This window comes from Misgurnus anguillicaudatus, chromosome 24 (assembly GCF_027580225.2).
Source record: "Misgurnus anguillicaudatus chromosome 24, ASM2758022v2, whole genome shotgun sequence".
NCBI classification, from domain to species: domain Eukaryota; kingdom Metazoa; phylum Chordata; class Actinopteri; order Cypriniformes; family Cobitidae; genus Misgurnus; species Misgurnus anguillicaudatus.
Genome location: NC_073360.2, coordinates 19,140,721 through 19,162,555, shown reverse-complemented (window position 1 = coordinate 19,162,555; position 21,835 = coordinate 19,140,721). Strand labels below are relative to the sequence as shown.

At 36.2% G+C, this 21,835-nt stretch overlaps 1 protein-coding gene and 1 long non-coding RNA gene across 2 annotated transcripts in view; one reads left to right on the top strand and one right to left on the bottom strand.

Moving 5' to 3' along the window:
* Window positions 1–2,376: 2,376 nt before the first annotated feature.
* Window positions 2,377–8,631, top strand: LOC141349127 (uncharacterized). Its single transcript, XR_012367793.1, has 6 exons — window positions 2,377–2,954; window positions 3,742–3,801; window positions 3,896–3,934; window positions 5,485–5,529; window positions 5,867–6,002; window positions 8,068–8,631. It is a non-coding gene; the product is annotated as an uncharacterized lncRNA (long non-coding RNA).
* A 436-nt stretch (window positions 8,632–9,067) lies between these two features.
* ubash3bb (ubiquitin associated and SH3 domain containing Bb) overlaps window positions 9,068–21,835 on the bottom strand; it is a 29,357-nt gene continuing 16,589 nt past the window's right edge. The window contains exons 2-14 of the mRNA XM_055196389.2: window positions 19,434–19,487; window positions 16,652–16,838; window positions 16,353–16,551; window positions 15,022–15,191; window positions 14,717–14,925; window positions 13,609–13,753; window positions 12,235–12,355; window positions 12,040–12,162; window positions 11,869–11,961; window positions 11,648–11,792; window positions 11,461–11,567; window positions 10,902–11,011; window positions 9,068–9,493 (exon numbers count right to left, since the gene is read on the bottom strand). Coding sequence (XP_055052364.2) covers window positions 9,356–9,493; window positions 10,902–11,011; window positions 11,461–11,567; window positions 11,648–11,792; window positions 11,869–11,961; window positions 12,040–12,162; window positions 12,235–12,355; window positions 13,609–13,753; window positions 14,717–14,925; window positions 15,022–15,191; window positions 16,353–16,551; window positions 16,652–16,838; window positions 19,434–19,487 — 1,801 coding nt within the window. The 3' untranslated portion in view covers window positions 9,068–9,355. The remainder of the gene's footprint in view (window positions 9,494–10,901; window positions 11,012–11,460; window positions 11,568–11,647; window positions 11,793–11,868; window positions 11,962–12,039; window positions 12,163–12,234; window positions 12,356–13,608; window positions 13,754–14,716; window positions 14,926–15,021; window positions 15,192–16,352; window positions 16,552–16,651; window positions 16,839–19,433; window positions 19,488–21,835) is intronic.

Sequence of the window (21,835 nt, the reverse complement as noted above, 5' to 3'; positions counted from 1 at the left end):
TTGCTGATTGGCTACAGGTGTGTTTGACTCCCTTTTCTAAAGTGTTTTTTAACAATCAAGCACCCTGCCTTTAAGGTAACGTCAAAATAGTTAAATAGTTATAAGGTTAAAGTTTAGCTAATATAATCATATGATAACAATATTAAGTACATTATAGCTTATTTTAATGGCTATACAATCATAAATAAGTTTATGTAAAGTGTTTAATCTGGATGACTCAAGCGGCTCCGACAATCAGGGAATGGATAGACCTTATTATGGACATAAGGAAAATGGAAAAAATCACATTCGGCCTACATCTACAATTGGACAAGTTTGAGAAACACTGGAACAAATGGGACACTTATTTTGATTTACATTTGTCTTCATTTTCTTAAGAGGCATTGTTTTTTTTTTTTTCACTCTCTGGTCATGTTTTGTTTTGTTTAGTTCTGTTCTGATTTAAAAAAATAAAAAAATTAAAATATAAAAAAAAAAGTAAAGTGTTTAATCTGGCAATATATATCCACGTAATTATAGGCCAGGTTTACTTTAAAGCATAACTCAATTTTAGTCGATTTCCAGTGGTGGTGCAAAACAGCTTAAAGTGCTTTGATCTGCAAATCACAGTTTAATGTATAAAGCATATTACCAAGTCATGTATGTTGTGTAAGTTATGGAGATTTAAAGTTGTGTTCATATGAACTGACCGTATCTCTGTAATTGAACAGATGCATCATTACAGCGTTTCTTCAATCTGATTTCAGGATGCTACTATCAGGCACGTTTAACGAGGAGAATATATCAAATGTGTCTAACAGATTAAATTTACCAAACAAATCACAGACCTCAGGTTAAACCAGGACATAAGTGAAAGAGACTAAATAAAGTTATCCAACTTAGCGTTTCAGATGGTCGCCTATGAACCTAGCAACTCTAAAATGTGAAATCTAGGTACTTTAATGGCTGTCTAATTTTAAAAATTACGTTCCAGAAACATTTGTATTTTTTTAAGGCGCGAAATAATCTACTTACTAGAAAGAAGATGTACCTGTTGAACCCGGTTAAACCGGAAACTGCAATATGCACGCGCACAATTTTACCATAGACAGTAAAATAAAGACTTTTACATGTGTAACACAAGTTCATTAAATATTTTTTAATTATGCATTACATTTAAATTATTGTCTACATATTAAATAATTTGTTACATTTTATTAAATTATTGTTGGAATATCTTAGCTGGTAGAGCATTGCAAAGGTCGGGGATCTCATTCCCACGGCCTAACAATAATAATATTGTGATGCTTAAATTGTATAAATAACAACTGATCATAATCTATTATTAGACGCTTAGATTTTGAAGACTTTTACATATACAAACAAAAGTGACCATTGTACACGCTTCAAAAATATAAAAATATGCAGTTAGCAAGTGCAGTCAGCAGAGGGCGACGACAGTGTATCGTTTGAGGTCTGATACAAGCAATTTATTAGATAGAAGTAACTGATATCAGAGGTTAATATAATGATTAATCATATTTATTTACCTAAAAATGTATTTTGATATGTTAACATAACGTAACACTGCAAAACAGAGCTCCGTTAACTCTAGCAAAAAAAACTTTTAATAATTATTCCACAATAGTTTTAAATACAGCTCATCTAATGAGAATTTAAGACTCATAACTCTTTTTTATAATAACATTTTATTACTTAATCATATATTTACTTTTTTTGCACAGACATTTTAGCTGTTGTTGGACATACCAGAAGTATTCTTGTTCATTTTAGCCAAAATTTATATAATATTAATACTTTGTTAAGATGAAGGCAGCTGGTGAAAGTGACTGTAAAAATCAACCAGAAGACAACTTGCGAAGCTGCTAAAGTGTTTTTTTTTTTTAGAAAAGTGTGCCATATGCATCAGATGTGGGCGGCCTGTGGGCGAGACTCTGTCCTGAATGACTTCACAGTGTTCAGGTGATTCAGGTTAAACCCTGAGTTTCATTGGCAGTGCAGCTCCGGATCCTCAGTAGGTCATCAATGACAATGTCTTTGAGCTCCGGACTCATTTCCAGGTTGACCACACCTGATTGACAAAATGGCCCCTATCTGTAAAGGACACAACACATTTTCCAAAACCACTACCATGACATTTTCCATTGCCTATAATAGGACCCTTTTAATAACTGTAATTGTAATATCTTTCAAGGGTGATGGGGGTTTAGCTCATAAACAATTTCAAGTCATTTCTATCCAGTTTTTCTTGCTGTTTGGCCTAACCCTAATCGGCTATTAGCCTGCACGTAATACCAAAAAGAAAAGAATTAAAATAGCTTTAATCATTTCTGTTACTTTCAGTTATATGGTCTACGTTTGTATAACATTAAACAGTAGTTACCCAACAAACATGAGACGTCCAAAGGACGTTCAGATTATGTCCATATCGGGTCGGTCGGTCCAGAACCTAATCTGCACTTAATCTGCACGTCTAAACAACGTGCAGATCCAGTACAGTATTTGGACGTCTGACTACGACGTCTTTTGGACGTTGATATGCAGTTCAATATTTGAGGGTCCGTTCTTGGACGTCATTTAAACGTTCAAAACAGGTTCAGAAAAAAATATATAAAAACTTATGCAATAAAAACGACATATGAGTTCTGATTCAAAACAATGTAACATTACGTTGTTGTTTTTTTAGTGAAAAAAAATGTTATATTTTTATGAATGAATGTTCACAACGCGTGCCAAAATCTACTGCATTTCTTTTGTGTAATTTGCAAATTAAACCAAATTCAAGTGTGATTTACAAAAATAATCAACATTGCAATTTTAAGTTTAACCACAAGGGTGTGTAAAAGCTTAGGTGGCGAGGTGGCGCGTGATCTTTTTTTGCACGTGATCAACAGACGTAATTAAGCGAGCCCCAGCCGTAAACGTACTCAACGGATTCAACCTGCTGTGAACAGGTAAGTTATGTTTATCCATTTCAAACAGTGTGTGTTTATTTTGTTTTGTGTACTTATTTTATTGTCAAAAATATTTTTGTTAGAAAACGTCGAGTTTTTCGAGAATTGTTTTCGATAAACGGATGACAGAATTTGACACCGCGGACATTCCGTAGGCTATTTTCAGACTTGGTTAGTTGTTATTAACGAACTGATGCCTTGGTTAGGTGTTATTAACTGACTATGTTCGCGTATTAAATATTTTTCAGTGAGTTATTTTAGACGGTCTTGGGGAACTCGTTTATCTCTTTCAGTCCGAGGGGAACTCGTTCCTTAATAACAGCCATGTGAAAGTAAATACACGGTCGTAAAATTGACTTTCTTCCCACACAAAAAATGACATCCGTCCTTTTATAATATTAACCATTTGAATGCATTTTTAATGATTTTGTTTAAGTGACATGCTTAAAAGTGGGCTTCTATGGTAAAAGTTCACCTGTCAATCAAAGAGCTCAGTTCAATACAAGCGCACAGACACTGTAGACAGTCAGACAAAGAAGTGATTAAGTAAGGAAACTAATATGATGATAACTTGATAATGACCCCCTTTGCCTAGCAATCTATTCATAAAATTAAGAGCCTTTATTAACCTTTGGATTTGAAACAAAATAGAATAATTGTCTTTTCTGTCATGTTCTTAACATACTGTTTAGTCAATAAAGATCAATGAAAACTGAATGCATATTAATTTACAAAGGCATTTGCAATATATTTGACTTCTTTTTCTCCTTTCTGTTTTTGTAAACAGGACCTACATACACCCCAAAGGCTCTTTTTAGAGCCATATTTTACCAAGCATCTTTGTACAGTAAGTATTTGTTTTGATTAACCTCAAAGAAAACAAAATAAATTTTAATATGCTGACGTTTGTAATATCTTGCTCTTTTTCAATTATGTTTCAGTAGTGCCGGTTTTCCTTCAGTAGTGCCAGTTTTCCTGAGGTAATTTAAGATCTTTTTAATTAACCATTTTGTTTAATTTCATGTAAAGGTCCCGTTTTCCGGATCCCATATTCCAAACTTTAGTTACCATGTAATGTTGCTGTTAGAGCATAAATAATACCTGCAAAATGATAAAGGTATATTTTCTCTAATACAATTCACCCTTCAAAGCCTTCAGTGACCTGCCGGTTTGTACTACAGCCCCCTACTTCCCGGTTGAATGATGTCAATATTAGAGGTGTTTTTTCCTAACCTGCACCCACAGGAATATATCAGTCGCCAGCTAAGCTCAAATGCAGTGTTGCCAGTTTTGACGGTTTCTTCCCCAAAAACTGTCCAAAACCCGCCCAACTGCACAAAAAATGCCCAAAACATTTAATCAACATTTTGATTAAATTTGATCAGCATTTAGTTCTTTAACTACAACAGTTAATACACTATACTATATATAGTTAGCAATTAAACACCAGCAGCTACAGAATCACAATAGTAAAATGACAACATCTCGTTTACTCGTTTACATAGACAGCTATGCCCCTCACCACATGCAAAATGCACATTTACAGTGTATATTTAAATTGTTTTGGGATAATACAAATATCTAATTCGTTATTAATAAATTCAACAATGTCTGATTTTATCTATTTATATTATTAATAATAAGATACCTGTATTTTACTCCTTATAAACAGGTGTGTGAGTGAGAGCTAGAGATCGTATAGGCTAACTTTTAACGTTAAATGCACAACAATTATTGGCTGTATGTTAACATGCAAGGATGCTGAAAAGCACTATGAACATCTGAACCTTATAGAACTATGTAGCCTACAAATCATTTTGATTTGTTGATTCTTTGTTATTTATAGGGGCGGTTTTCCGGACAGGGATTAGACAGAGCTGTCCAAACTGAAAACAACTTGCAGTGACATCTTAAAACACATCAGTGCTCTTTGTTTTGGTCCAAATTCACACAAGTAGGGGTGGTTTCCCGAACGGGTATTATTTTATGCCGGGATGAGGCCTTAGTATAATTAGGAATTATAACTAGTTTTCAACAAACATGCCTTACTAAAAACATTACTGGTGTCCATTTTGAGGCTAAACAAAGGACACTAATGTATTTTAAGATATATCAGTGCAAGTTGTTTTCAGTTTGGACAGCTCTTACATTTATTTTAGTCTAGGACTAATCTAATCCCTGTCCGGGAAACTGTCCGTAATGTTTTTAGTAAGTAATGTTTGTTGAAACTAGTTATATTTCCTAATTAAACTAAGGCCTAGTCTTAGCTTAAGCTAATCCCTGTCTGGGAAACCACCCCATACTGTCCCCCTGTTTAAGACTGCATATCTATACACACGCATGTAATAACTTTCACCTATTTGCTTGTCTTGATTATTGGCATCCTAAGATATTTTATAACTGCCTGGCACATTCTTGCAGTTTGACTTTAATAATAACATAATTCTCAACATTTGGTAATGACTGTACTGTAATATTGTGTGTCAACAATTGCAAATAACATATTAATGTTCTTTCTTTAGTTTATTAGATTTTACCTCGTTCTCCACTGCCTCCAGTAATTCCTGGTTTTAAGGTTAGTCATTTTTTTAGTTTTCAGTGCCATTCATCTCAACCCTGACTTCCTAAATAGTCTAAATTTGAATACAAAAATCTGGGCTTGATTTGGTTTTTCTGAAGGTGTTTAAAAGATTTACTGTTTTTGATCATCTGTGTCTAAACGACGCTACAATGTGAATAAGACAAGTTACAATTTTTTAATAGTTTAATTTGTCGAAAAAAGAAATGCATCCAATATTAATGTGAAAATAATGTACATGTACAAATCCCCGGTTCTAGAGAACAAACGTACATACTTTCTTAAGCACACACAAACACACAAGTGTGATTGTAACGTAGAGGTTTTTTTTAAGATGTTATATATACATCAGGGTTCCCCAAATCTTACCCTGGAGGGCCGGAGCACTGCAGAGTTTAGCTCCAACGCTGATCAAACACACCTGAGCAAGCTAATCAAGGTCTTCATGATCACTAGAAAATCACAGGTGGGTAAGTTTGATTAGGATTGGACATAAACTCTGTAGTGTTCCTTACCTCCAGGATAAGATTTGGGGAACCCTGATATACATAGTCACCATTCAGTTATTATTAAAGAGCCACACAGATCCAAAATCGAAACTGACCTGTATTGCAGTGTGTCATGTAGCTGTCCATCAATGTAAACAATGTGCAAAGTAGTTGAACCAAAAAGTGCACGATTAATAAAGTTATTGGCTTCTGAGTCGACTCTGACTCACTGAAACGAGTCGTCAGACAGGAGAATCAGTCCATATAACATTTTCCACGTCACACGAGATACTAATCTCCGCCTACAGCCTTGCCTGCGGGAGAAACGAAAACTATGACCTGCCCACAGCTAGTGAGTGTGTAAACATCATGCTGTGTTTTCAGTTTGTGCTGTTTTCACTACCAAAGGAGACATTTTCAAGGAGGGTATACTAAATGTTTGGCTGTGAAGAATCTGTGGTTAAAATTAGGGGTCAACCGATTATCAATCTGGCCGATTATAAACGTCGATATTAAGCATTTTGCCGATTATCGACATCGGACATTTTAAAAGCCTATTTGCCGATAATGTAATTTGATTTTGAAATGCACTATTCCGGCTGTGACGCAGCCATGGATTTAGTGAGAGCCGACAGAACACGGAACAGGGCACTCTATTCAGTTGCCTACAGCAATGCCCGCCTACCGCCCATCTGATTTGTTGGGAGTCACGAGTCCGGCCAATCAGCACAGGAGGCTGAAGACATCGCTGAAAGCACTTGCTAACTCTGCTTTGCAATGATTTCCCTCTGCGAGTTGACACTGCAATACAATAGTTTAGCACGCATTTCAGGCAGTTGACCAAGCTGGCATTTGCACGTCATTGTAAGTCATGTCATTTTAAAAATACAAGCCACTTTAAAGCATAAAGAACTTGACCACTTTTGTCTTCACTCAGTGTGCTCTTATGCACGCGCACACAGCCGCCTACTTGCAACAAGGAACAGATCAAGTTATTTTTTGCGACTTATTTATTACACAGAAATGTTCATATACACACGGGTATGCTTAAATGCCTGTCTTGAGGACATATATACTTAAGGAATAGGCTGTTGAACCAACTAATTGTGCCTATGATATGGTATTAATGTTATAGTTTTATGAAAACATTTGTAGTCTTTTTAAAAACATACAGAATGAAGCTATGAAGGCAATTACATTAATTACACCTATTACATAATACAAATTGTTTAGTTAATCATTATATCCATATGATTAGGGATGCTCTGATCAGGATTTTTGCAGCCGATACAAATTACCGATCTGTTATCTTCGCGATCGGCCGATACCAATTGCAATTTTTAGCTGATATGCAAGCTATTTGATGACTGTAACTGTTACATTTTTTCTAGATAAAGTAATACCACAGATGTTGCCTTTGTTATATTACTTACAGTAATTGGGTATATTATTGTTTTAATAGAGAATCAAATAAATTAGTACTCTTCTCCAAAGAGATATTTAATATCTCTTTAAAAACTTTGTCTCCTAAGAGTACTGAAAATAAAACACTTCACAGTCTTTACTGTATGTATTAAATATACACACATTCGTATGAAGTATAACAGTTCCTTAGTCAAGAGCAGAGAGTGATTGTATTGAGAGATGAATTATGATACTGTAGCATTAAGACGTGAGAGAGATCGCTCTGGTCACGTGCACTGATTGATGACAGGCTGCTGTGTGTGCGTGCGGCGGCTGAATGCAGACAAGAGCAGCTGTGAGGAAAATGATTATTACAGGTATTACAGTAAAATACACTAAAAATAAACAAGAAATAGACGTGCTGCCAGCACTGTAAAAATACAGGGAAATTGTTAACAGATGATAAATCATGAGGTGAAAATTTACACCTAGAGGACAGTTGGTACAGTGCTGCAAAAGCTATGAAGTAAGGGTGTACAAAGGATTTAAACCTTGCTGTTTTCTTATAACATGTATGTGTACTTGGTGTATGACTTCAGGCTGCTTTTGCATATTTATATTTTTTGTCTTTCCATTTTTACAGGTGGAGTAATGTAGTAAAGATGCAACAGAGCAGCTGATAAGAAAACATGCTTAAGACCATCTTAAACGTGCACCATTAAGAAAGGGAGGGGTACACAATAAACATTTTTTTTAACATTACTTTTTGAATAGATGCACTTTAAAAAAAAATATAAAGTATATATATTGTTTATTTATGTTGTTTTCAAATGTTATAATTGTATTGTTTTTAACTGTTGTATTTACCTTTTATGGATTTGTGCACACACAAACACACAACCACATTTATACAAAATAAGTTTTGAATAAATACGTTTAATGGAGTGCAAAGTGTGAGTCTTTATTTAGCTAAATGATGTCTGCAGTTGACGTTATAAGACGTTGAAAATATGTACACAATGACCACATTTCAACTAAATTTGGACCTTAAAAAGACGTCCTATGGACGTCATTATTGGACGTCCAAAAGACGTCAGAAAAAGACGTCGGAAAACCTTTTATTCTGCACCCTGATGGGGACGTCTTTTCAACGTCCGACAAAGACGTTGAAAAGACGTCTTTTGGACATACTTTTGCTCAGTGGGTATGTTATGTTATATTATATATATCATTATCAGTATTTATCTAAAGTAAAACTGTTTGCAAGTCAAACATCATTTAATGTATTTTATGGTAGTGATGCTCAGACTGTGTCCATACACTTGACCACTATTTAAAAGATGAAAGATAACGTCTGATGTCCCAGTTTCTTAACCAAGACATTTACAACATCTGAGAGCTATTTGTCATTCCTGAGAAATACTAAAAGTCCAACATATAGAAAAGGGGGCTTGGTATTGAATTCTCTTGAAATATCCCTTCTGGCATATGGTTTATACACCACTGTATATCATATGCATGCTAAAATGATTTTGCAATTTCTTTGCATGCAAATCAATTTAAAACAAGTATTATGAGATTGCATGATTGCCTTTAAATTCTTTAACATGTAATTGCAAAGTACATATTTGCACGTCAGGAAGTGATGTTTACAATAACTGCTGCATTATTTTATTGTATTATTTATCACTATGCCAATGGCCCGAGAAAGCCTGTTTAAAAGCACACTACCGCATATTTTCATTCATCAGTGCGGTCTTCTGTGCAACACAAAACTCGACAGATTTCATATCAACATCTCATTTGCATAATTTAAACATAAACGTGACAAATATCATATATATTAAAAACGCTCAGTTTTGTGCTTCCAGTTTAGGTATCATTGCAGTCTCTCTCCTCGTGTCCCTTGAGGAAAGACTATAAAGATGAGGTCATTCTTGCTGTAGGGTCTCTCTCCAGCTGAAGCTGTGATTGGGCCCATGAGTAAGTGGCAGAATTGGGGGGTCCACAAGCTGCCATATTCCTGTATCCCCCTGTTCCTCACAGGCACAGAGACCTAAGTATGGAATCTGGAGGCAAACGGCAGGTCCCATGATGCATCATATTTAAAGTATAAGGGGCAGTGACAAAAATGGTTTGGCAACACTGCAAAAAATGACTTTCTTACTTAGTATTTTTGTCTTGTTTTCATTTAAATATAAAAAAATTCTTAAATTAAAATTATTATTATTATATTTAATATTTAACTTATTATATAAATGTAAGATTAATATTTTCTTAATAAGCAAAATGACCTAAGAAAATAAGTCTATTTTAGACCAAAAATATAAACTTTAAAGATTTTGTGGATGATTTTCTTTTTCCAGGTGTATCATCAAGACTATTGGTCCTCCAAGTTGACAATCAGGAGTGTTGCGCAATTGCATTTTTTTAAAAAGTGGAGAAGGCGGTTCTTTTCTAAAATTCGAGAAAATCCTCCGCTACACCTTCAAGTAAATTAGTGCTTAGAACAAGCAAACAAATCTGCTAATGGAATAAGAAAAAGTTTATTGAAATAAGTTTACTTTTTTCATAAACACTTAATTCAAGAATTTTTTTCTTATTTCATTGGCAGATTTTCTTTGCTTTTTTTAAGCACAAATTCACTTAAATTTTAAATTTTTTGTCTAAAAACTAGACTTATTTTTTCTAGGTCATTTTGCTCATCAAGAAAATACATCTTAATTTAAGAGTTTTCAGTAAAAATATCTAAAAATAAGACAAAAATACTAAGTAAGAAAGTCATTTTTTGCAGTGAAGATAAGAAATTCAAAAATCTTTAAAAAAAAACTTGTTTTAAAAGCACGCATCTGGTTTATTTCAATGCACATAGTGTATTTATGTTAATTTTATGCAATAAAAAATTTCATTTGCACAATTTTTATGAAAGTTTAGACTGAATGAACCTGAAAATGTCAAATTGTGTAACCGCCAATTGTGTCAAAGAATGAGAAATATTAAATATTTTATCCTGCGTAATCATCAAAAAAAAAAAAAAAATTATAAATGTACATTTTAATGCATTTTTGTAATATTTGTTCTGACATATGCTAACAGATCTGTTTTCTAAATAATCTTTGACAAATTATGTAAAAATGTATGTTAAAAAAAATAATATTACCCATGATTATAATTTATTCCACATTTTTTATAAATATATATTTATATTTTAATTTAAAAAAATACTAGTTACACCAATTGACGCAGACCGGTTACACCCCATTGACACTTTTGCAATTACCACTCAAATATTCTTTCAAAATGAAATAAACTAGAAAAAAAGAAAATGTATACAAGTAATCTGCAAATGTATTTTGAAATTTTAACCCTTTTACACTTAATTGAACCATACAGACACAAAATAATTAACATCACTTCATTGACCCATAAAGGTAAAAAAAATACTATGAAAAACTGTGATTTACACAAAAAAGGTACCTTTCGTACAGCTTGCACAAAATCTTTAGGATTTTTGGGTGTAAGGCCTTGAATCTTGCGGGTACAGGCTTCCAACGAAGAAGCGTGTCCAACAAACAGAATGTTGTTTCCTAATGTGAAAAGTAGGATAAATAAAAAGCTAGGAGAATCCAATATGATGAAATTATTTAAGATTATTGCATTAAAACATCAAAGTATCATAAGAGCAATTTAAAAGCAGGACTGTTGCGTTGCTCTCGTGATGCTTTGAAGTTATACGCCAATCAATGTTCACAGCGCTGCATGCGAATGTAGTACTTCAAGCCACATTAAAATGTATAAAACTTTATGCCATCACATCATCCATAAACATGATTTGAGTCCTGTCGGGTCGATTCTCATCGACAGTTATGGTGAATACTACAACTCACATCATTAAACACTCTCTCACATCAGCATCATCAAGCTGCACCATTGTTGTTGTTGTTTAGTGACCTCTAGTGGCGAAAATTAAATAGTGTGTCTTTAGGTCAAATTAGGTTTATGACATTTTTAGGTAAAAGAATCAGGTATCACTTACCCTTATTTTTGCAGTAAGCCAAAATATCTTTGGTCACCTGGTAGCTCCGACTAATATACGTCTCGTATGTCTCTGAGACGGTTAGTTTGCTGATGGGGATATAAGGGCTGGGAAACACAGACAAAACGACAAGTGCTGAATTTTAAACATAAAATACCCCTAACAGGAAGTGCTTAGGATATGTTACCTGTACGTTGTGTCTACATTTAGTTTGGCTGCAGCAAGGTCTGTGGGGGAAATCCAAGCAGGTAAAGATGTCCCTGAGACCCATTTAGTCCACTCAAAAAGCCCAGGCTCCACCCGAATACTTATTCTGCCATCTTGCTGCAATCCTAAGAGCACATGACAGTAGTGTCACACAGCTTTATGAAATGTAAAAACATTGACCCACTGACAACAGGTACATACCTCTGAGGATTTCATGAGCCGTCTGGACACAGCGGAGGCTGGGTGAGCAGTATACAAAATCAATAGTGGTGTTACTTTCTAGTATAGCCTCACCTAGAATCAGATTCCCAGAAAGGCATGTCAGACAATTCCTCTTACAGTAATACATCTTAAAACAATCTGTAAACATACCCACTATCCTGGCCTGTGTCAATCCAACCACTGTAATAGGAGTATCCATTTCATATAACCTTTGCTCTGCACCCCGGGCAGGTAGCACAGCAGGCATATTCAGGTTATTTCTCATATACCTGCCTATAGGGAGACAAAGTGAGTTTACAAACTAACGGTGTGAGTGAGAAGCCATAAACTAACAAGTTTGTTTACCTTTAGAGTCAGAACATTGTGAGAGCCAGTGTTTGCCAAACACAACATCCATTCGCTCTCCATGCCTACATACGAACAGGGTCCTTTTAGGCGGGCGAGACTGAAGGTTGGATCGCTGCACCTAAACCCTCATAATGATACAAATTCATTAATAAATAACAAGCCAAGAAACTTTATTTTGATTAATGTTACTTTTATTGTTACTGTAATGTGATTGCTATACCAGTTTTTCTCAATCCTGGTCCTCGAGGACCCCCTCCCAGAAAGTTTTAGATGTCTTTTTATTTAAAACACCTGAACCAACTTTCCAGAATGGCTCTGTCCCAAATTGCACACTTCCGACTTATGGACTTCCTCAGAGTCCACACTTCGATGACATCATGTAGTGCAAACCTTATGGACACTTGACGCGAGTCCACGAGGGCGCACCGGAGTCTTATTTTGGGACAGACTTGAGCCTCACGCCGGAAATAGGAAGAGAAGTTGCCCATCAGTATGAACTCCTCCCATCCGTAGTCTTTTGCAAGGACTTCTGGGTTGGAAAAGTGCGCACCAAGGGTGCTAAGGGGGCGCTGATGAGTGCACTTGGAGCGAAAAAATGACAGATGGGACACTCATTTCGTGGTCTTAAATTGCGCGTGCTTGCTTAGTCTACAAGTCCATAGGATGTCCCCTCTGTCCTTTTTACACTCTGAAGTGTGCTCATCAGCGCCCCCTTTGCACCCTTGATGCGGTCTTCGGCGAAGCCCGCACTGCAGCATGCTTTGTGCACTTTACCAACCTAGAAGTCCTTGCGAAAAAGCAATCAGACCAATTAGAAGACGGAAGGGAGGAGTTCACACTGACAGGCAACTTCTCTTCCTATTTCCGGCTTGACGAAGAAAATACGACTCCGGTGCAACCACGTGGACTCGCATCAAAGGTCCCTAAGGTCTGCACTACATGATGTCATCAAAGTGTGAACTCTGAGGAGGACCACAAGTCCGGAGTGTGCCATTTGAGACAGGGCCTCTATTGGTCTGATTGCTCTTTCGCAAGGACTTCTGGGTTGGTAAAGTGCCCAAAGCCTGCTGCAGTGCGAGCTTCCCCGAAGACCACATCAAGAGTGCAAAGGGGGCGCTGATGAGCACACTTCGGAGCATAAAAATGGCAGATGTGACTCCCTACGGACTTGTAGACTAAGCGAGCATGCGCAATTTAAGGCCAAGAGACCGAAAGTCCACATGAAGTGCTCCATTTGGGACAGGGCCAATGTTTCCCTAACAAGCTAATGAGTTAAATCATGTGTGATAATTAAGGAGACATTTAAAACATTCTGGAAGGGGGTACTCGAGGACCAGGATTGAGAAACACTGTCCAAGTCCAATCAGATACCTGCATTGGTTGGCAAATAACACTGAAGATGGCAGAATCGCTCAGCTTTGAGTTATCCAAGCAACGAAGGCCAAGCAGCCCGTCCAATGATTTGCTCTCTTTGCCACCCTTTTCCGATGGAGAAGTGCAAAAGAATGAGTGTGACCTGTGCAAGAAGCATATGAAGGGTTAAATGCATTGAATAATTAGCTTCCTCGATATCCGAGTCATTTTCATCCGTTCGCCACAAATCCCATATATTCCCGTGTAATTTACATGTCAATTTTGTAAATTCCCAGAATTTGTGTTGTCAGGAAGTCTGTCAAAGACCAATTTCTTCGATGTTCTTGTCTCAAAATATGGTTAAGGGCCTCTCGTTTAGCGCAAATACATGAAGTATCCTTTAATCTTAAACATAAAGGTGCAACAAAACGTTTTTCACAATGATGCTATTGAAGAACCATTTTTGGTTTCCCAAAGAACCATTAAAGGCGGGGTGCATGATTTTTGAAAAACACTTTGGAAAAGGGAGTCGGGCTGAGTACCAAAACACACTTGTAGCCAATCAGCAGTAAAGGGGCGTGTCTACTAACTGACATGGTTGCCTGGGTTGCGTATGTGTGAGGCGGGTCTATCAAAAGAAGGTCTAGATTCTATTAGGGTAGGGGCGTGTTTGTTTAGGTGATTTCAAATGTCAACATTGGCTTGCACCCCGCCTCTGATTCAAAGTTTCCTAAAAGAAAGATTTCTGTCTTACCTTTTTATAGTCTAAAGAACCTTTTCCAAAGCAAATATATTTTTGTATAACAAAAAGGTTATTTAGATGTTAAAGGTTCTTAAAGGAACCATCCAGCCAAAAACTATTCTACTATCCTTTATTTTCGAGTGTGTTGTCCACGGGGCAAAACAAATACAGAACATCACCTCAAGCCATATATTGTAAAGAGTTTTGAGGCACCATTCAGGATGACTTACACATTTAACTTTAACACTTATAGATACTGATTTGAACAAACCCACTACCTTATGTATAAGCTATAGTAATAGTCATACTTGATTTAGCATGCACCTTTATGAGCCGTGTTGATGATTGATATGTTTGTTCATTATAGTGACATTCTCAGCTCACCCATGGAAGACCCATGTGTCGCATTCATCAGCAGGGCTGACATAGTTTTCGGGCAGCAGTCCAGAGACGCCTGTACCCAGAGATGTACCATAGACCCAGCCCTCACTAGTGCTCAGTTGCTCCACTGTAGATGAGAAAATGAAATCTCCTGGCACCAGCTCCAGCTCATCATCATTTTGAGGCATGTAGGGGTACATCACTCGCAAAGTCTAAAAATTAAGACAGAGGTAAGAGACAGTACTGTCTGTTTCAGGAAACTAGTTTAAAAAAACCTATTAAACATAAAGCAAATAATCGGGCGTCACCTCATGATTCACAAAGCGCATGTCCCGTGAGAAGAGAGTAGCGAGCCAATCACAGCCCAGCTTGACCTCGATCCCTTTAGCCAACTTTTCCAAGGAAGAAAAATGATTGGTTGGAAAGTAATAAGCTAGAGTCAAATGAAGTTGCTTTTTATGAGGTTCCACATGAACATCTATTGAATAAGAAAACAAGATGACCACTTATGAATGCATGAAACCACTTTGTAAATAAATGTAAAAAAACAGTGTCTTTAAATGTACTTTACATGCTAATGTGCTATTTGAAGTGAAAATGCTATGGTAATTTTTTTGCACTTTCCTTATTTTATTATCTACCACCAGAAACAAAATTACAGAAGAGCCCTTCTATATACTATACGTGTTAGCTTTCTGAAGAGAAAAAGATCAAGATAATCTTGTTAGCCAATGAACATCTTCCTTGCCACAGTCCCACTGAAATCCTACATGACTATGTATCAGTGGCGGAAGTTCGTCACAACATGTATGTAGCCTGTCATATGTGTGGGTCCTTTTTTTAAAATGTGTGTTCTGCGCGTCGAGAGATCCTATGTGCATCACGTGTCTTGTCAAAATAAGTGCCTGCTGTAGACGCGTCTAAAGGGTTTATGATAAAAGAGACGTTCACGTTACTCGCATAATCTCATGCGTATTCAAGAACTTACTGTTAAGGGAGTGTCTTGCGTGTATTTTGTGAACATCAGCGTCTCTTTTATTATAAACGTTTTTGACGCGTGTGCAGCAGGCACTTATTTTGTCGAAACACGTGATGCACATGGTTTACATGACATAACAAACACATATTTTGAAAACATGAGCAACACACATGACACTCTGAACACTTATTTTGAATTAGCGCCCCTCGGAAGAGCAGTCACGAGCCGCCACTGCTATGTATGAAAAAAGGGGGAAAAGATTTTGGAATGCTACAGTCCCTAATTTCTCACAAGAAAGTGTCACTCATATCAATTTGAAATGAAATAAGCATCCCCTTCGAAGCATCTGCAGCAGGCACATATTTTGACATGACGCATGATGCACATGACGCACAAAACACAGATTTTGACATGAAGGGCTAAATACATGTTTTGACGAGCTTTGCATCGTGCGCCCTCATACAGTAAAAGAAGTCACCGGCCACCACTGGAAATAAGGGAAAGTAAATGAGAAGAATTTAATCGAATTGCAGAACTTTATGTTTTAAGTGAACTACTCTATCAACATACAAACAGTCCTAACAGCGGGAGACAAAATGAGCGAATGAAAGCACAATTCAAGCACCATCTGTGACAAATGCTCTGATCATGCTTCCCCACCAGCTTTAGTGGCAGCCTCCACCGCAAAGTCAGTCGCAAACTTCCTCAGAGTTTCAGCCACCTGCTCCTCCACGAACAGGCCAATGAAGTTAGCGGAGGTGTAAAGCTCCAGTGGCAGAGAGCTGGGAAATCTCCCCCTCCACTGTTTCACTGTGGACTGTAGGGCTTCACGCAGAGCCTCAACTTTATTGTCTGGGCACTGCAAATATATATATGGAAGAGCTGTAAAATTTTGTAACACGATGAAATGACAAGAGATAAAATGCCTGACGAGGTAAACAACAAATATTGTGTCTCACCATAAAGAACTGGCAGAGTGTGATGTGTGGAAAGATGTTGTGAGCTTTGTTCTTGCCACAGGTCAAGCGAGACTGCTGCCAGAAATGGGAAAGTTGGTTTTGTAAAGGCCCACTGGGACGCAGATATAGCACATACTCTCGAGGTAAAGGGTCATCCAGAAAAGGGTCATCCAAATGGGAGAAAAGCCTATGAAGACGAACACGTGATCACAAATGATACAGCAAAGACACCGCATCATAACTTTGGTGAACCAGAAGGGTAAAGATGAATTAAAGGAACCACTAGAGGGCAATACCGTCCCTTAAGAGGATAATTTAACCAAAAATAAAAATTCTGTCATCATTTACGCACCCCTTAAGTTGTTCAAAACTTGTATGGTTTGTGTTCAGCTGAGCACAAACGAAGATATTTCGAGCAATGTTGGTAACAGTTTTGACTTCAATAGTATTTTTCTTCCTTTCAGTGAAAGTCAATGGTGTTCCTGTTTCCTGCTCGATTACAAATATCTTTCTTTGTGTTCAGCAGAACCTGGAAAACAAAACCAGTCTTAAGTAAGTTGCATGGGTATATTTGTAGCAATGGCCGAAAATACATTGTATGTGTCAAAATCATTAATTTAAGTTAATTCAGACATTCAAACATTCTCGATTTAGATTTTTTTGCACCCTCAGATTCCAGATTTTTAAATAGTTGTATCTCAGACAAATATTATCCTAACAAACCATACATCAACGGAACGCTTATTTATCCAATTTGCATATGTATAAACTTTACAAATTTACAAATCATAATTTCCAAAAATTGACCCTTACGACTGGTTTTGTGGTCCAGGGTCACATATATAAAATGTGAAGTTAAAATTGTTAACTTGAGTAAACGCATTAGCTATAAAGTAACAATAAGCACAATTTATCTTTGTTAATGTTTGTTAAAAGGATAGTATACCTTAAAATGAAAATTCTGTCATTTACTCATCCTCATGTTGTTCTAAAGATATTTTCAGAAATGATGGTACTCACACAGCAGATAGTGACAATTGATTTCCATAGTAGGAAAACAATTTTTGGAAGTATTTTGACAAATGATGAAGAAAATATTTTAAATAAATGATGGTAAGCACACAGTTAATGATTCCTACTATGGAAGTCTATGGTCACTATCTGCTTTGTGTTTACTATCATTTCTCAAAATATCTTCTTCATACAGGTTTAGAACAACATGAGGATGAGTCAATGATGACAGAATTTTCATTTTAAGGTGAACTATCCCTTTAATGTCAATACAGTTATTCAAGATAGTTCATTGTGCATTAAAGGGGTCATATTATGATACTTTTTTAAGGTGTAAAATAAGTTTTTGTGTCCCCAGAGTAGATATGTAAAGTTTTAGCTCTAAATATCATATAGGCTGTTTCTCAATTCCAAGAACGCAAAGAACGGACTTGCGTCCTCGTGGAGATCGGTCTTGCCAGGCGACCTTGGAAGAACGAACTCGGAAGTTTTGCCGCAATGACTTCTGGGGCGTAAAGCGATTTCAGCCAGTCTGCACTCGATGCATCCTCGATATCAAGAACACATCCGGGTATTTTCATGCGTCCTCTGTCCTTGCGTTCTTGAGAATTGGAATGAACTTCGACCGTTAATGATGACGTAGAGTGAGGACACGAGGACGCAAGATCACTGAAGAACGCATATTGAGAAACAGCCATAGATAATTTATTATAGCATGTTAAATTTGCTACTTTAGGTGCAAGCAAAAATGTGCCGTTTTTGGGTGTGCCCTTTTAAATGCAAATGAGCTAATGAAATGCAAACACTGATGCAATGATGGTGACTTTAAATGAAACAGTCAACAAACTCCAACAAAAAAGCCAACAAAAAAGATGAAAAATGCAATTTTAGGTTTCAAACAGAGATGGCGATAAAGAGGATAAACTAACAGATTGCATTACAAGAGCATTCAAAAATTTTAAAGGGGTCATATTATGAGATTTTTTTTAAAGATGTAAAATAAGTATTTGGTGTCCACAGAGTACATATGTGAAGTTTTAGCTCAAAAATACTCCACAGATAATTTATTATAACATGTTAAAATTGCCACTTTGTACGCCTGAGCAAAAATTTGCCGTTTTTGGGTGTGCCCTTTAAAATGCAAATGAGCTGATGAAATGCAAACACTGATCGCAATGATGGTGGTTTGTTGAAATGAAAGCTCAATTGTTCTGTCAATTATTTTTTTCTCTCTCTTTTTCTCTCTGCACTAAATGGCATTGCCGTGGTTGGATAGTGCCGATTGAGGGGCCGTATTAGTGGAGAAAACAGGAGAAATCTTAATTACCTATTTTTTTACATGCTTGCACAGCATGGTTTACCAATGGTTTACTGGTTTGTTCTTTTTCATGTATTTTAAGTTGATAGAAGCACTGGGGACCCAATTATAGCACTTAAACATGGAAAAAGCCAGATTTTCACACTTTAAACCCCTTTAACCAATGTTACCAGATACAACTTTACTTTTTAAAATGTATTAATAAATAATGATATTAACATACAGTAGAAGTTTGTTAATACAACCTTATCGTAAAGTGTTACTACTGTCACGTTAGATTTAGCAGGAAATGTTTTTTCATCCATGAACAGATATGTAAAGTAACCTGCAAATTTGTTTAAACCAGAGACCTATAGTGGCTAACGTTATAGTTGTCCCTTTAAGTTTTTAGTAGTAGTAAGAGTACGCAAAAAAAGAGGACAAAAATGTTTTGTCATAATTAGGGAAACTTACCAGTCACATGCAAGCTGAACACTTCTGCCTCCAGTTGATGCCAGGGCTTTCAATCTGAAAGACAAAATGTTTGAATTTTAAATGACATACAGTAAAGATTTGAATTGTGTAAATACAAGTGCATAGCCAGTCTTTATAAACAGAAGTACACCAGTCATGGCCTAACGTCGGACTTGTAACCCGAGAGTTTCTGGTTCGAATCTTACGGCCGGCAGGTTACGACTGAAGAGTCCTCGAGCAAGGCACCTGTCCAACCAATGCTCTCTGGGCTCAGCAGTGCCCACTGCCCTGTGTGTGTGTGTTCACTAATGCAGAGGTCACATTCAAAGTATGGGTTACCAAACACTGGTTATCTTACTTTCACTTTTACACATACATCTACAAGTGATGATCATACATTTTGCCGTACATGGACAGTTTCGTAAATGGAAATGCAGTCTAAAAATACATTTTTACTCAGTTTTCTTAGTAATAAAGTATTACCTGGAACACATGATATAAATGATAATGCTTTATAAACATATTTCAAGTCTGTTCCAGTGCACAGTAGCATGCATTTTTTCAGTTTATAAGATTACATGCTGTCAGTCACAGGTCTGGGACATGTGTAAAAAAATGTGAAGAGGTGATGAGCTGCGTGGGAGAGGTGATGATCACACTTCTCTCACTCTTCAGTCTGCTTTTGTGCATAAAGAAATGTTCATATTCATCAAAGTAGCCTCATTTCAAGCGGTTTACAGAATTCAAGAATACTGCTTTGAAAGTTAATGTTAAAAATTAAACAAGTAAATTTTTTAAGTATCTGTACTTGATCCGAGTGTTTTCTTTGGAAACTTTTACCTTTACTACATTATTACATACATTAAAGCGTTGTAACATGCTTTTTTAATCCACTACATTTTATTTTTAAACCTAATTACATTAAAATATAGTGTGTATAGTACATTAAGTATACTTAAGTAAAAGCAATTAGAAGTTTTAATACTAGATTTTTTTATGTACTTAAGTATTAAATGTAAAGCAACAACTTGTATTTATGAAATTTTGTGGAGTATGATGCTTACTTCGAATTCAAAAGTTTGTTTTCCAAAGATAAACACTGATAAAATACAGATACTTGAAAAATGTACTAAAAAATGTACCGCTGTGCACCTCTGGAGATGGCTGATAAGCTAAATCAGTGATTATTTAGTGGTTTTGTTCAGGACTTCAGGTTTTTATTTTACACATTAGTCGTGCAATAAGCCTAAAATTCTGAAAAGTTGAAATAGCTGCATTTAAACAACTAAAAAAATCTACCTTATATTGATGTAAAATACTGGTAACTCTCAATAGAGCATTGAAAGATGTTACGTTTTAACTAGCCGTACAAAGGCAGAAGACCTTAACTCGCAAGCCACACTCTTTGCCTTTGTAGTGCAGTATACTTATGACATTTATCTTCAGCATCAGCGGTAATGCTCAGTTTGTGTAGGACCTTAATCACAAGAAAATGTCACAACACAAGCCACAAAAACAAGTTGCATGTATTTTGCCATCAGGCATGAGGTTTTGTATATCAGCAGAAATAGAATAAGAGCATTAAGTTTCCATTTCTCTCTTAAAACCAGGAACCTCAAATTTAAATAGCAACGGTGTGTTTAAATAGTTGTCCCATTTAACACAACCAAACAAAGTGTGAATTGTGAAATGGTTAATGTTCTGAAACCTCAACACAATGAGTGTGAGAATGAACATAATAGTTACATGGGATTATAGAGCGTAGTGTTGTAGGCTTTTTAACAGGTCATCATAAAACCTTCCATAGCCCTAATTAAACGAATACCATTGAAGTGAAACCATGGGGGTATATTAGGACTTCCCCTAAGATCCAGTCTGTAACTGGTAAGGGTTTACCAAAGTGCAAGTTTGTGACCTGCGGTCAGTTTGCATATTTGAACACGGATAAATACCATGCTTTATCAAAACGAGAACAAACCCGGGCTAACAGAATATCACAGGAGCCACGGCATGGCACATTTTATAGATTAAATGCAAATAAGAGTAATAAACGTGTTATTAGTTCCTTAAACTTTGTGAGATTGGAACTACATTTTGCAATACAGAGATCGGCTTTTAACAAATATACAACCATTATGTAAAAAAAAAAAAAACATGTAAGAAATACATGAACATGCTGCTAAAAAAGTAATCGTCATTTACATATAAAATGATTGAAGGGTTAAACTAAAGGAGACTTTTTTTAAATCAGCCTAGATCAAGTCAAAGTCAGTTGCAGTGGTAACAAGTAGTTAAAGGTCAAGTAAACAGAGGCTCATATGTCTGTATGTACTGACTAAATTGTTCTTAACTTCACAAAAGTTGAATAAAAGCAAATACATAATATTTTCCAAACCGATAAT